Below are 17,147 nucleotides of genomic sequence, written 5' to 3' on the forward strand. Positions count from 1 at the left end.
CATTCACATGTTTTGACAGTGTCAAATCTCATAAGTATTTTGTTTAAGCTACAGCTTTTGTAATGCATTAAATCCAGAACAAAATTAATTGCTTCAGTGCTCCATTGAAAGCTTATGTATTTGTCAGCTGAGCTCTCCATATAGAAACAGTTAAAATCATCCGTTTATTTTCCTTGTAACATTCATAACAATCACAATATGAGATTATGTTAAAATTTGATATTAAAGTGACTTATTTGGTATTAATGGTAAATGTTAGTAAAGAAAGGAGCATGCTTTTGTTCGAAAGTTGTGTCCTGGTTGTCCAGTTAAATATGTCATTTATTGATTATACGCTGTGATTTCAGTGTCGACAGTTGTGGATACTAAAGTGAAAAATGTTAATCTACCCAAATAAGTTAATTTAACGATGCCGTAATGTAACTTTTGTTTAATCGAATTAACAAAAATACGAAATCAGAATTATCATAAAAATCCAGACATCATTTAACAATGCAGTAAAATCACTGTACCCTCAATCCTGTTTTCATATGGACTCAATTTGGAAAGTTATTCAACGAATATAAACATTTACTACAATATTGTTTTCGTGTTAGGAAGTTAGAAGTTTGCAAAGGCTTTATGGGAATAAATAAATAATTATCAAATTGGATTGATTTCCTATATCTGTACCGTATCGATCCGAAAGTAATAAGTTTTTGGTGACAGTCATGGAAGGGTGGCATACCACCTTTCTAGTGCATTCATCCGAAGGCAACAACATTTCAGAGATCATCAGTATACGGAGGTCCATCGGAATTGATTGAGTCCCCTTTGGTTTTGCATGGCTCTAAACCCCCTTTCATGGCTACTGAATGATGTTATATGGCATGGTTTGGCAATAAAGTGTGGCCTACGTGCTGTATGCTGGTACTGGTGATCCCCTGTTGTGAATAATAATAGACATGTCTAGTCGCGATATTCGGATGGAATTTGGATTAAACAAATGTCGGCTTTAAGCCATCCGCAAAGATCATCGCGAGCCGCATGCTAGACATAGCATTGGTGACTTCCACATTCAAGCTACGACCGCGACAGGCTTTTACAAGTAAGGAACTCCTGCTCGAGTTGGTAATTTGAAGTATGTTCTGTTGTCCGAATTCCTGTGATGTGTGAAGCTGATGCTGAAAACACACCTCTCGAGAAAGAATGAAATAAGCGCATTGAATGTATTCCCTATCCCTTCACTGGCGTCTACATTCAGAATATTCAAGCGGGCGAAAACCAATTGGAAAATGTCCAAATTTTGAATGCATCAGTCAAATTCTGCGTGGAGTGGAAGAACCTGCTTCGTGTCATCGGAGGCAGGGGCGTGGTTGCCGTGGCGACATAATATTACCGCCAAGTCAACTCGCTACGTGCTTATTTTTACAGCAGAGAGCAGGCGAGTCCCATGCATGCGGATATTTGTAATGAAGATTGCTGGCTGACTCCACTTAACTTGAAGGATCAATCTTTCAATCCTCTGATTCCTCAGACCAACAGCATGTCGATGAATGGAAATCGAAGGCAATGCACGATAAACACGTGAGTTGCCTTTGGCAGCCATTTGTCGATCTGCATCTGTCGAACACATGGCTGTGTGCTGGAGAGCTCTTTGCTTAGAGAGAGGGATCCATGTGTGCTATTCAGGATGGTGTGGTCACCGAACGAATTTTAACAAGTGGGCGGAGAACGACTAGTGCAAAATGTGTGGTTCGGCGTAAGAGACGTTGTACCATCTCATTTCTGGCTGTACTATTATGGTATCGGTGCAATATACGAACAGGCATCATAATGCTGTATGTTAGGTGATCTATCAAAACATTGCATACAAGCATGGGTTGATCACCGGAACATGTCCGTTTTACCGGTATGAGCCGCAAGCAGTACTCGATAGTTCTGCTTACAGCATATGTTGGGACCGGCCGGTTCTAACTGATCGCCATATAGAGCACAACAAGCCTGACGTGCTGTTAGTTGGTAAGACGGGTCGCTCCGTATATTATTGATGTTGCTATCCCTCATAATAGCAACATTGAACGGGAATGCGTGGAGAAGAGCTACTAGTTCGCGAAATCAAAGAAATTTGTCGTCTCGAGGTATTGTACCTGGGAGTCCCACACAGTCTGGTTCAAACCATGCAGAAATATACCATTTTGCATGCATGCTTGATGTTCGGGAGAGCTCTCGACGAATTCTCCCATAAACTTACCGCAGGCCACCACTACCAGAGCCCCTTTATCTTTCAAGTATGTAGGATCATCCGAGCCTAAATGTTTGCACTTAGTGAGAGTATTAGGTAAAATCCGGCATCTATCGAGATTGTGACAACTCGGAAAATAATAATCTTTGACGCAACAACCCTCAAGCATGTTGGAGCTTTTCATTAAAGACTATAACGGTACTTTAGGTGGGAATGTGGTTAGCATTGCGGTCGCCCGTGATTATTATCATGGTTTGGTTCAGGTACTCATTCGCATTGAGTCGACTCGCGTCCGACTTCTAGTCACGATTCAAATTTCTTTGTCAATGATATTTGAAACGCGACCTTCGATTACGGCAATCTGGTTCTGGACTTCCTTGGGGAAAGCAGTCGGTGGTTACTTGATTTCATCATCGTGCTATTTTTCTGCTATTTTCATATTTGTCTGGCTTTTATAGTTACTTCAAGCCTGTCCGCCACACAGGTCAATCATTCATTTGACCACCATTCCGAGGTAGGAGATTTCACTCCATGTCATAGCCTGTAATGCAGTCCTCGTTTTTTCTTTAAGTATGACCTATTAGCTTCCACTTTTGTCCTTTGATTAACATGTTCACGGACATGACCGACGTGGCCCAATGATATATTCCAGATAGATGTTGGCTCTTCTACTTGCAGCCAAAAGGGGATCTTGGTATGAAACAGCCCTAACTTGCACCTGGTGTTGAGGTATATGCATTGCCTAATTTTGAATAGATAGAATGATAAAGGCTTTACTGTTACTATGACGAATGATATTGAAATTGAAATCTAATTCTTTGAAAAAACTACCTAAAAATGATTTATTAATGTTTTCAATGTTCTACCTGTGCATTAAAGAGAAGTCCGATGACTTGCCAGAGGAAGAACTTTAGTTTTATTGGTGCGAGATTTTAGTTCAGTTCTCCAGTCCAGTGCGATTAAGAAAAAATCTATAATTTTATGATAGAACAAGCAGACATTATGTCGAGGTGTTTGAAGAATTGCAGTACTTAGGAAGCAATATGACCATTATCTGATTACACTTCAGATTTCTAAGACTTCTTCGTGTATTCGGTGATTATTTTATTCATTATCTTTAGAAGAAACTAAAAATTGCATATATAAAAAAGAAGTTGGAATAAAAAGGTATCCCAAAATATTGTAAATGTATTCTGCAGAGCCTGAGGTTTTTGCGAACTCTTCCTCCCATTCGAAAGAAGAATCGTCCGAAAATTTTTTGAAGATATAGTTTACGGTGGTGATATCTGTCTAATCTGCACTTTCTTCAAACCTTCCAATTTCGTTAGCCATTCGCTGCTCTTCTCTAAACTCCGGTTCTCTCTTTTCTCCCTTCTGGATGAGGTTTTACGACTGTTTTTAACTCTCATGGTAAAGTGTTCTTCTTGGCGCTTCGCAGAGAGAAGAGGGGTGTTGTCATATCATAAAATAAAAAAGTCTTTTGACGCGGATTGTCAGATCGACAGCCATTTTCAAGATTGTGGATTGTAATGTCGTTGCTCAAGCTGTTGGTAGTACTACAAAATACAATACAGGGGAAGATAGCCATAGAGTCTACAATGACTTCTTCAAGTTTTTCAGTTTCTCATTACTTGCACTTGGAAAATAATCTTTCAATAGTTGCCTATCTATTTATTTTTCTTTCTCAATATTTATACTTCAGGATTCTGTCCGTATCTCGACTTTTATTTTTCTCTTGATTGATGTTTCTCCTTCCTTATTGATCTACATTTGGCTTCTATATGTGGTTACCTTAAGGTTTCGTCGATTCGGCTATCCTCGTCCTGTGAGTTGGGGTTTAAGAATACATTCAAAGCCTTCCCTGCCTGTCGTAAGAGGTGACTAAAAGAGATAGAAATTTGTGGGCTAGCAACCTGTAAATTTTGACACTCTAATTCTTATCTACACGTCAATAAGTCCTCGAATAGGGACTGACCTCGCGGCAACGACTTTTGACTATCGATAACGGACTATGATCGGTGAAACGTGCGCACGGTCCTCGACAACGGTAGCGAGGGTCCTCAGAATGCTCGCTTTCTCCAACTTGAGTGGGAATTCCAGCGATATAAACACATTTTGGGCCTAAACGAAATAAGTTGGTGGAACTCTGGAGAGTATTCCTCTCCCTCTTCCGGCAATGTGCTTTTGTATTCTGGAAGTAGTAGCACACGCGAATCCGGTGTCGGCTTGCTTTTGGCGGCTACCGCAAGGCGCACTCTCTTGGCTTGGGAGCCGGTTTCTGTCAGACTTCTAACTGCTAGATTTCAGTCCAGGTTAGGGAGCAATTGTACAATGCTACACACCAACGAAGACTTCCGATTTAGTGGAGAAGGATGCTTTCTATGAATAAATAAACGCGGTTCAGAGGAAGCTTCCTAAAGGTGGCTGATATTGTGATCGTGATGGATGATCTGAATGTCAAGGTGGGATCTGACAATACCTTACTCGGGCATATGATGGGGAAGCACGGTCTTGGCGACCGTAACGGTAATGATTCTGCAACTTCCACCGCCTCGTCATCGGTGGCACACTGTTCGAGCACAGAGCTTACCAAATGTTCATTTGGGTTTCAACTGACTGACGCCGTGCGAGCAATCAGATCGACCACTTCGCGATCAGCAGTAGATTTAGGAGTTGTCTTCTGGATGTGTGTAACAAGAGAGTCGCTGACATCGGCCTCAAAAGGCATCACCAGCTGATGGATGCTTACGTTGGCTCGTTGTGTAGGGTTGGGGCGCTGCAAGTTCAACATCGACAGCGTGTACGACCCAGCTGTCGCTCCACAGTGGGAGAGCTATTTTCCTTATCGAACGGCAGATCTACTGATCGCTGGCTGCGGAGTCGTGGAAGCGGATCGATGAACGGAACGCCGTGAGTGATGGTGGGCGTGACGCGCTCGAACTCCCATACCGAGCGAAATCCCGAGAAGTTCAGCATAGTGTACGCCATGACAAAAGAGAAATTGCTATTGCGCTGGTCTGGTAAGGGGAAGATGCCGCAGATCGCAGTGATTTGAGAACTGTATACCGCACCACGAAAGAGCTTGCATGTGGTCGTAAATCTTTCGATGGCCCTGCGAAGAACGTTAACGGTCGTCGGTGGAAAGAATACTTCACCAGTGTCCTTAACCGTATTATGTACATCCGGTCAGGTTCCATCTCTTGTGGATGAAATGGCTAGTCACCGTAGCATGCGGATATGGACTGTTCCTCCAAGCAGAAGAGAAATCATTTCGGCTATCAATGCACTCAAATGGAGTAAAACCATAACGGTCTCCCCGCAGAATTATTTATCGCTGCACCTCCAGTTACTGCAAATCTGCCGCTTCCATTCGTACGAAAATCTTGGGAATTCGAGACCTTTTTCAGAGAGGGGAAGAAAGGGAAGAAGGGGTTGATCGTTGAGATTCCAAAAAAGGGCACTCGTTTTGAGTGTGACAATTGGAGGGGTATCTGCGTGCTCCCTGCCGTCGCAAAAATAATAGCTAAAATAATCCTGAAACGCATCAAAGAACATATCGAAAGCTTGATCGACAGAGAGCAGGCTGGTTTCCGCTCCGGATCCTCTTGCATTCACCACATCTACACCTTACGGAACATATTGGAACAGTGCACGGAGTTTAGGTTTAGATTCATATGCTCTTCATTGATTTCGATAAAGCTTTCAATAGCGTGAACAAGGACTATATCTGGAGTGTTCTACGCAGGGGCATTCTGTAGAAACTAATACACAAACATATAATGACGGAAAATGTCACGTGCTGCATCGAGGTAAAACCTCAGGGAATTTTTAGGTGCTAAGCAGAGTCCGCCAGGGTTGCATCTTTTCATTGATATTATGTTTTCTAGTTATTGGTGAAATCAATGGATGATGACATCTTGTCTCAAACACCTCGAATACGCTGTTACATCGTTGGCTCTCTCATTGGGCTTTGGCCAAATGTCTCTGGATTTTGGAAAGAGAGGCAAATAGAGTTGGACTAAAGATAAACATTAACAAAACCAAAGTTCTTAGTCTCACATTAAGGAGGGGCAACAATTGCATTGCTGGTTATGCCATGCAGTTGAATCCACTCTCCCAAGATGGCCGACGAATGGGTCGCCCCAAGGGCACTTGGGCAGAACAGTAGAGGAGGAGTGCGTGCGTCTGGGGAAGTCGTGGGGGTAGCTGAAGCGTATTTCAGGCAACTGCAAGCAATGGTTTGCAGGTATGGTTGACGTGCTATATCCCACCAAGGCTGAAAGGCAACCATATATATACCATACATATCATATATACGTTATTCGCTATATGCTGTTAGTAATATTATTAATTTCCTTTGTTTGCAGTGTTCTGAAATACATTGCTCTTTCTCGCAATTCAACGTTCACTGCAATAAAACATAATAATCATTCTGAATATATTACTGTTCCGTACTCCTAGCAAAGACTTTGTTTCATTTCACTTCACTTATCTCTATTAAAATCGATGTTTAGTACATACCCTTTGAGGTTGGGTCTCTATAACTACAATTGCCTTGAAAGTCGCCACTGTTTTGATTTCTTGGATCTAAATAAGTTTATTTCAGCAGTTAACTGAAACTGTGTCCTGCAAAGTCTATGATGCAATCTACTCCCTTGTCTTGTTCACCTCTCTTATCGTAGATTGCAAAATAAAACCCTGCTTAACCATGGAAATCCTTGATGCTTGCTGAGCTGAACATTGGTCTCAATTGAATTCTGAACTTTTAGTTGCTGGTTGTTGAAGATCATTTTATCATTATCGATCAAACATGTGCATGTTCGTCAAATATTGGCCACATTTAAGGATTTCTCGGATGTCAAGAATTCGGGCTATTTTGATTAATATATCCGCAATTATTGATTTTCGTTAAATCCCAATTTTATTAACATGAAATTTGCTGATCTAATTTTAAATTTTCCTCAGTTGGAAAATTCCTTATCGGCAGTATTTATGTTAACGTCGGTTGCCATCTCGATCGATTTGCAAATTTGTTTGTAAAGAATTCTGAATAATACATTTTCGTTCTGCTCAGTATCATTTTTGACTTTTTGAGAGATTTGAGGAGACGTGAAGGGAAGTCAGTACTACCCAGGCACCCAAAAAGGCAATTCTACGCTAGTTTGAGAGCACCGTTCAATCAAACCCCTTCCTCTAGAAACCTTGTTAAATTGGTATTGTTTTAAAGTACTTTCAATGTCGTCAATTTATTAGAGTTGACGAACTTTGTCGTAAAATCTTTGAATAGGAGAAACACGTAAATATAATATACACTGACTTCTTGCTTTTCTCCGAACTCCGAACTTAGCCTTTCAAGTTTACTTATATGAAGAATGAGTCGAGTGTCTTTCAATGCTCGCCTCTCTGTTTTTTTTGTGCGTTCCTGTTAATTCTAAAGCTGGATTGACTAAGAGGGCGGACCTCAGACCTTTTACATTTCGCTGAATATGCCAGAAAGGTACGCGGATACTTTGCCAGAAAATTTGTTAATTACTTTCATGCGAGACTTTTATCCAATTCGAATCATCTTTTATCAGGAATTCTAACGAAATATTCATCCTATTGCTATACAATTTCTGTGCCCTTGCTAATTTTCATTATTGTGAATTCTAATTGACGTCATAAATGCTTTCTCAGAGTGATTTTCGCCACATTGCCTACCGACTAAAATCGTTCGTCCCGAAGAAGAATTGCTATCTGCTGGTGTTATGAATAGTGCTTGTCTTTGTAGGTGTTCTGATTACATTTTCGCTCCCTTTTCACCACTTTTTTTTAATGTGATTAATGACATCATTAAATTCTCCGGCATCAGTCGCGGTCTTATATATTTTGTATGTTTGCACCTCTCTGTTATGGTTCCTTGACATAGTGGTGGAATCGAACCACTTTAAAGAGAATTTGCTTGCTTTCTAAATTTCACTAGTTATTCTGGCCGTCTGTTTTCCTTGATTCACCTCGAAAATTTAATGATATTCATAGGGATTTGTTCCTCGATTTATCTGCCTTTTTGATCATTTCTGTATTTCTGAAAGTCAGAATTAAAATCGAGAATTAAAAATACGTCCGTAGTTGAATTTACAATCCATTGATGATCATCCTATTACTTCTGAACAATTCAAAAAATGTAATTGTGGAGGGTGGGGAAGTTGGGAACCTAAAAGTCGATTTATTAGAGTTAACTTCTTTGGTTTTTTTTTGCAGGGAGGTGAAATGCATTTACGCACAAAGTGCCGGACTCCTGCTTGACAGACTACCGGCTAAAACATCCCGCTGGAACGTCTAGGACTCTGATCGGGAACCGTTTGACACATTACCTCAGGCGAGGCCTATTCAGTATAGTAGCAAAACCTCGTGGATTGAGGGAGCCTCACCTACTCTGGCATCTCTCCTACCCATCTCTCTCTCTTTTTCGCCTTAAGAACGCCTTGAGTCTAACGTGCCACTTAGCTCCACGTGTCCTCACTCTGCAGGCAGGACGCAAGGCACTCTTTCATCAAAAGGTGATGGCAATGGCGCTCCCATCTTCTACAGAAGAAAAAGTCTGGCAGGCATCTTCCACCACCTTCTTGCATCCAGGCGAGCGTGATTTTCCGATTGTGTGCTGAACAGCTGGGTTACGTAATAGTGAACATCACCGTGCTTCCGGTTGAACCACGGCCGCAATGTCTTTTATGAAATGCGCGGTCAATCTACTTCTCCATTCTCTTTACCAAGATTGCTATCATGCACAGAGAGTACAGCTCTCACTTCACAAGTGAGAGCTTCCTTATTTCCTTTGCCTTTTCTGAGGTACATAATCCTCTGCTCGGCAGCATAGAGAGCGATTGGATCACCATTACAGCTGCCTCCAAAACGGTACGATAGACAGGCACAACTCGGCGCTTACGGTACACTTTCTTACTGAAGGAGCTGGTTTATGCTTCGGAATCGTAAAAGGGGATGGACTGAACCCCACTCATCAGCAAGCGACGCCTGCTCCGACATTGGACATCAGCTAAATGGCAAACATTCTAGCCGCAGCCTTGTCTGCGGTATTGCGAATCTGCTCGAAGAAGCTCATCTTCGTGTCTATCATGACGTCGAGATGTCCGTCGCCGGCTTTGACAAGACCATGGTTTTACCCACCTGAATAGGGAGGACTGATGCAACCCTTTTCTTAGTCAGCATAACAACTTCGGCTTTCTTCAGAGCTAGGGAGAATCCATGCCCACCCATCCATCTGCTCGCTCGCTGCATCACCATTCCCAGTGTGCGTACACCATTCGCGTAACCGACCAGAAAGAAATGTGACCCCTTTGATTTATCGGATGTCAAACACCTCTCTTTTTCCTCCACGCATTTGAATAGAGCAGAAAAGGCTTTTATAATATCATGATTTTTGTGAGAAATGTCGTTCCCGATGTGGGTAAGGAACATATCCTTGTTAATATAATATTATCCAGAAGAGTGCAACTTCAATAGATCGGGTGACTGCTAACTGGGCGATTGATATATTGGTGGAACTGCCGAAGGCAATACAAACATTCTTCTCCACTAAGCTAAAACAAATTTATGAAAATTACGTACTCATATGCTCGTATGTATATTATGCGTATTTCTCTGTTTTCTATCTTGGATGCTTGAATGGTTTCAGATTTGTTCTCAGTTGCGATTGCTGATTGGAGCTGATTTCTCAGTTTCGCAGTATAATTCTGAGGTTGTGTATCCTGTGAATTTGCTACTGTTTGCTCTGGTCAGATTCGATTGTATCGTTTTTCAACGGTGTTGGAAAGTCGTTACGTTGTTCCTTTGGATATATTTGGTTATGGAATCTCTCTGGAATTCCAGTTTTCATTGCTGTACGCAGGATGTAGTTTGTTGCTTTTTGTCTTTTCTTTATAAAAAAATAAAGAAACTTCCATTGATTTTTAAATCTATTCGTTCCGATATACACTACATTACCGTGATACGATCTCTAGTCGCCTTTGATTAAAATGTTTCAGGATTTTAACTGTTTTCTCGAGTATTTTCTTATGCAACTGCTATCGTATGCGATCGAACATTTATTTGGTTATTTCTGTTTGTGAGGTGGGGACTAACAATTCACTCATAGTATCCTCTGCTTGCCCTAAAAGGCGACTAAAAGGGATAGGAATCTATGGGCCAGTAACCCGCTGATGTTGAACTCTAAATTTGCTATTGAAACGTTATTCATGTTTCGGATAGGGACGGACCTACTGGCAACGACTTTTAGCTATCGTATCAGGGCACGAGCTGCTTTTTGGAATATGCACAAGTTTCTCAATGACAATATTGTTGGCCCCCGAAATGCTCGCTTTCTCCAAATTGAGGATCAGTACCAGCATTACAGATTGGACATTTTAGAGTTGAGTGAGGTTAGATATTGGAAATCCCCCGCCTCTTGCAGCGCTGAGCTATTGTACTTCGTAGTTTGGTAGAAATAAGCGTGAATCCAGTGGTATATTATAGTTTATGGCAATCGCAAGGCGTGGCGTCATTATTTGAGAGCCAGTTGCAGACAGAATATTGATTGCGAAATTCCAGTCCAGAATGGGGAGCATTTCAATAGTATAGTGTTACGAAATGATCGATATTTTGATGCAGAGGAGGTGTTCTATGGGAAATTTAATGCAGTTTAGAAGATGTTTAGATTGATCATGTATGAAATCCCGGAAAGTTCAGCGTGGTGCAGGGGAATTTGTTACTGCGCTGATCAGGGAAGTGGAAGTTTCCGAACCGTGTTACGAAAGAATTCACGCCGTTAATGACATCCGTTAAAGTTCCGCTTCTTCCGGATGAAATGGCTATTCATCATAACTGCTCCTCCATATAGAATAGAAATCATCTTGGCCATCAATGTACTGAAAAGAGTAAAGCTGCCGTGCTTGACGGTCTTCCCGTAGAACCTGCAGTGTGGTAGAACTGGTACTTTCGCCTATACGAAAATTCTGGGAAACCGAGCCCTTTCCCGGAGAGTAAAAGAAGGGAATGATCGCTAAGATTCCAACAAAGGGATGATAATATGAAAATTGAAGGGGTATTTCCAAGGTTTGATCAATAGAAAGTAAGCTGGTTTCTGTTTTAGATGTTTTTGCACTGATCACATCAACATCCTGGGGATCATCTTGGACCAATGCGCGGAATTTAGATTTTCGTTTCAACTGCTCTTCATAGATTCCGAGAAGGTTATCAATAGCATGAGCAGGGAGTGTATTAAGATAAGTCTATCTAGGAAGGGCATTTCGGAGAAACCAATAGCTATTATCAGAACGACATATGATGGCGTAAACTGCAAGGTGTTGCATCGAGTTCAAATCTCAGAGGATTTTGAGGTCCAAAGCGGAGCCGCCAGGATTGCATCTTGTGCTCGGTATTATTTCTTCTTGTTATCGGTGATATTCCTCATGCTGCCTTGATCGGAGGACGTAGAGAAGTACAATGGACCATGACATCTTTCCTCAAACACCCTCAAGCTGATATCATCTGTTTGTTCTCTTAATCATTCATGGCTCTGGATTTGCAAAGAGTGTCTCTCAGCAGAATTGGACTGAAGATAAACTCTAACTCAGCTAAGGCTCTCAGTGCGACGTGTAATTGCATTCTTCTGATCTGCATTAATGGGCAGATCATCGAAGGCGTTGATCAATTTGATGTCGAAGCGGCGCATTAAAAGTACTAGATTCGTTTTAGCTTCAGAATTTTGTTTGAGAATCGAGTGATTCCTAAGCCCGCCATCCACTTAATGGCGGACCGGACCAGTTGAAAAGCAACAAATTTTCTTGGTTGTGGTCCACGGAACTCTCATCCTTGGGTAAGCACCCAAGTTGTAAAAAATATGACTTGCAGTTTCGTCCAAGGCAGAGGTAACTTTTCAGACGCTGCTTCACCTCTGCCCTGGCCTCGGCTGGCTTAGGATTGAATTTTACAAGGCGGTTTTTGTTTTCGTTATAATTCATATACACGTCGTGTTTTTGAATTAATATAAGGGAGCAAATGCCAATTTGTAGCCACTTTGATCACACTGCTCCCAAGGCAGAGTTGAGGCAGCGTCTGATGAGTCGTCTCTGACCTGGACGAAACCGCAATTCATATTGGAAATACAGTTATTTCAACACTAAGATCAAGTTGAGACTATTCTGTGCTAGTATTCTTTCTGTGTTGCTATATGGGAGTTCGAAAGATACAAGTCTTCGACAATACTTGTCTGCATGGTATCATCGTAGAACACTGGCCTGATACTATCATAAACGAAGAAGTGGCAGCGGATAGTTGGACGACAATTGCATTGTTGGCTATGCCATGCAACGGAGTCCAGTATCGGAAGTTGGTCGACGAGTGGGGTGCCCCAGAAGCACATGGCGCAGAGCAATGCAGTAGGTGTGTAGGGTTCTTGGGAAGCCCTGAGGAGGTGAAGTGTATTTCAGCGAACCGTGAACGTTTAGGGGTGACGCATAGGGGTAGTCGACGCGCTATTTTGAATAAGTAAAGGGCTCCTGATGGGATGCTATATAAGATAACAAGGAAAGGTGAAAATCGTGAAAGATATTTGGGAGTTTGTACTTCATTTTTGGTAGGATTTTCACCAGATTAAAATTTAAACGTTCTATTTCTTCGAATTAAAAAATATATGGTGGCAACGTCAGCACCGAAGACGAATCAATCAACAACATCAAACCGCACTGGTCAAACACGAAGCAGAATGAGGATAGGAGAATACAACTTTGAGACCGTTGACAATTTCTCCTATCTAGGGTCGAAAATCACAACCGATAACAGCTACGATGATAAAATCCGCGCACGGTTGTTGTCAGCCAACAGAGCCCATTTCAGCTTACAAAGACTGTTCCGCTCGAAACGTCTCCCCATAGGGTCAAAGCTCTTACTGTACAAGACTATGATCTTGCCAGTCCTCATGTATTCCTCGGAAACTTGGGTTCTTAGCAAGAAAAATTGCGAACTCTTGGCCGCGTTCGAGAGAAGAATCCTCCGAAGAATTTTTGGCCCCCTACATGAGGATGGACGATTCCGTAGGCTACATAACGACGAAATCTATGAGCGATACCATGACCGTCAGATTGTGGATAAAATCCGGTTCAATAGGTTACGGTGGGCGGGTCACTTAATCCGTATGGATGAGAATGATCCAGCCCGGAAAGTGTATAAGGGCAATATCTATGGTAGAAAAAGAAGACAAGGCAGACCCTGCCTGAGATGGAGCGATGGCGTAGGCCAGGACGCCAGACAGCTTTTGGGGATATCGAATTGGTGGACCTTGGCGCAAAACCGGGATGTCTGGAGTTCCTTATTAAGGCAGGCCTAGACCGGATACTGGTTGTTGCGCCGTTGATGATGATTTTTTCGACTACCTCATGTTTTATCGCCATTCTCTGAATATTATTTTGTTAAGGGAAAGTCGCACCGCGTCCTTGAAGAACTATTGTGCCCCTTCTCTGAATATTATCAATATCAATATCAATATAAGTGATATCACTTATATTGATAATATTCTCTGAATATTATCAATATAAGTGATATTTCGTAACTTTGCGTCAACTTCCTGGTTCAATTTTTATAGTTTAATTATAGATAGTGCAAACATTTTCTGGCTTTAAACAAGTTCAAAGGTAACGTGATTTTTAAAGTTTAGTTTTCCCGGTTGACGATATCGATATTTCCGTTGTATGTGTAATTTATTTGAAATCAGGATTGAGTGTATCAAAAACAATGTTCGTTCAATTTTTACACGTTTTGTTTTGTATGTTACGATTAAATGTTTCTTCGTGTTTTATTAAAATTTTCAGGACTGTCGAAAGGCGTCGGTTTTATACGATTCGACCAACGTATGGAAGCCGAGCGTGCCATAAAAGAACTGAATGGTACTATTCCAAAAAATTCCACCGATCCTATTACAGTTAAGTTCGCCAATAATCCAAGTAATAATAAGGCACTAGCACCGTTAGCTGCATATTTAACACCACAAAATGCCCGACGATTTCCGGGACCAATACATCCAGCAGCTACAGCTGGACGATTTAGGTAGATATTGTATTCCAATTCTGACTATGTATTTTCACAATCGTTATTGTTCCTTATAACAGTTCGGTAATCTCGAGGTATTCACCACTGACTGGAGACTTACTGGCTAATACAATGCTCCCATCGAATACTATCAACGGTTCGGGTTGGTGTATATTTGTATATAATCTGGCACCGGAGACGGAAGAGAATGTTCTTTGGCAATTATTTGGACCGTTCGGTGCTGTCCAATCAGTGAAGGTAAAATAGTTTTTGTAGCTTCGATTTGAAGTGTTCTTAAATGTAAACGATTCGCAGGTCATCCGAGACTTACAAACAAACAAATGCAAAGGATTTGGATTTGTAACGATGACAAATTACGATGAGGCTGTTGTTGCTATACAATCGCTTAACGGTTACACATTAGGGAATCGAGCGCTACAAGTTAGTTTTAAAACAAACAAAACCAAGACATAATCGTACAAAGATAGTACAGCCAACAAACAAAAACAATAACTTTAATAAGTAAAATGAAAACACACGAACAAATGTATTTGTAATATTCTTTTTTTTGTTTTTCAATTCTTTTGTTTCCCCTAGTGATGAAAAGAATTTTGAATTCATCATAAGTTCGTGCTTTATTTTCTCTGCTCGCTTTCTAAACCGATTTTTCTTTGCATTTTCTGCCCAGTATGAATTTTATTTAGGACTTAAGTGCTTTTTTTTTCGGACAGTTCAAAACTGAATTAAATTCCTTAAAATTATTCTCGAATATTTTCTATCCTTGCGGAAATAGTGAAAAATAAGAGGTAAATGGAGAAATGATGACGAAGTATAAACACTAAAACTAGTTAAAAAAATAAACCGAGAACTTAACAAAAGGAAATGTTAGAAACGATTAATAAAATTTAAAAAAATATACTTTTTAACTTTTAAGCTTTAAATGCAATTTTTTTACCCAAATGTAACTTATAATAATACATTTATTACGATAATATATATTAAAGGATATAGATATCATTTAACATTTTGTCTTATTAGGCGCAAAGTAAAATTCAGTATCTAAAATGATAATTGAAAATTTAACCTGAAACGAATAATGTGGTAGAATAGGCAATGAAGCGAGAAAATGAAGGAAAAAACGCCAATACGGAGCTTGAACTGATTATTATGATATTAAATGTACGCTCATTTTCCTTCCCTTTCATCTAATGATAGATGACATTCTCCAATTAAAGGGTGTGTGTATGAATTCTTTTTCTTCAAAAAAGTAAATTCATAGCAAGTTTTTGCGGAAACAAATAGAAAATTATTTTGAACTAATAACCGTAAACCGATAGTTATTATGTATTGAATGGCGATGATATGAAAATCTGGTTTAAGGAATGAAGTGAGACCATAGGAAAGGAAATGACTAAACAAATTGTGTTGTACAAATCTTAAGGAATATATTTATAGAAGTATTAACACTATCATGGAAAAAGTACACATGAACTTACCATCGAAACATACTTGGAAACATGGACGTTTTGGTTGAAGACTTTTCATTTCTTGTTCGACTGTCTACCAATAATCCTTTTAGCAATTATCTATTCAAATCATTAATATTTACCAAAGATGAGACTTTTTTGGGTACAGTTTTTATTAATAAAACATTTTTGAATTCATATATGCACATTACTGACAAAATCTGCTTTTGTACCTCAATACAGGCTTTCCGTTTCATAAAGTCTCGGTTGATGTAGCATTCATTCAGCATTTCGAACGCGTATAACTATTTATATATTTAGATGCGCAACTATTTTACAGTATTGTAAATTGTGAAAGGTGTCCCCTCGGAACCTATACACGTTCAATGCCAGTCAGGAGGGACGTGTGTAAAACGAAATCGATGAGAGATATAAAATTGTAGAGAATGAAATTATTATTGAAAATCCATGTCTTCAGTTCTATTTTCATTTGGACATTTTGCGTTACGGAGAATTTTGGTGCATGGCTCGTTATTTTTTCTCCCTCGGAATTTATTACGATAAAATGACTGTTTTGAAACTTTATTCTAATTTGAAGATTATGCTTTATTTTCACGCTTAACTTCAATTAGATTGCCAAGAACCACATTATTTAGGTAACTTTAATTTTGAATATATTTTTATTTTCATTCATGAAATGTTGTTATTCTCTTTATAATGGATTATGAAGTTTATACATTTACTTTAAGAATTATGGAATATGTTTAGAAAAGAATTATAATCGTCCTTAATTTACCTTTCTTTGTTATTTTATAATTTTGTGATTCAATTAATTTCACGTCCTAATTTCAACCACGCCAAAGATTTTGTTTCCTTTTTTTTTACTTGAGTGACTAATATTTTCTTATATTGTATTGATTTGTTTATTCTATTTTGTGTTATCAAAATAAAAAAAATGAAATTTGTAGATATTGCTTTTATTTGTACCAGTTCTTATCTCTTTGCTCTTGTTTTTCTTGAGCAGCCGCGGGTATGTTATCAATTTGATGTTTTAATGCCAGCTTGATCCCTAGATGAATGTTCATCCTGTCCTACAATTTTACAGTAATTAAAAACTAGCTTTATAGGACTTAGGGCCAACCGTTTTACCATTTAATTTGATCCATTTGTATTTTTTTCTGATATCCTAGCGGGGTGATCATGCGAGTGCCAGATAGTTCATTTATTTATTATTCTGTTAAGGAAAAGTTGCACCGCGTCCTTAAAGAACTATTGTGCCCCTTTTACTGGTTGATCATATTATAGTATCTCAAGCAGGTCTATAACCATCAGGAACTTTAGTATGTTCCCTACTTCCAGATCTTTCAGCTTTGCATCTGGTATTGTGTTCTCCCAGATGT

General features: G+C 39.8%; 1 protein-coding gene across 2 annotated transcripts in view; it reads left to right on the forward strand.

Moving 5' to 3' along the window:
• LOC119651210 (ELAV-like protein 2) overlaps positions 1-16,652 on the forward strand; it is a 42,582-nt gene extending 25,930 nt beyond the window's left edge. For both annotated transcript variants that reach the window (XM_038054660.1, XM_038054659.1), the window contains 3 exons: positions 14,065-14,299; positions 14,362-14,539; positions 14,597-16,652. In XM_038054660.1, coding sequence (XP_037910588.1) covers positions 14,065-14,299; positions 14,362-14,539; positions 14,597-14,755 — 572 coding nt within the window. In that variant the 3' untranslated portion in view covers positions 14,756-16,652. The remainder of the gene's footprint in view (positions 1-14,064; positions 14,300-14,361; positions 14,540-14,596) is intronic.
• The last annotated feature ends 495 nt before the right edge of the window (positions 16,653-17,147 follow it).

This window comes from Hermetia illucens, chromosome 3 (genome assembly GCF_905115235.1).
Source record: "Hermetia illucens chromosome 3, iHerIll2.2.curated.20191125, whole genome shotgun sequence".
NCBI classification, from domain to species: Eukaryota; Metazoa; Arthropoda; class Insecta; order Diptera; family Stratiomyidae; genus Hermetia; species Hermetia illucens.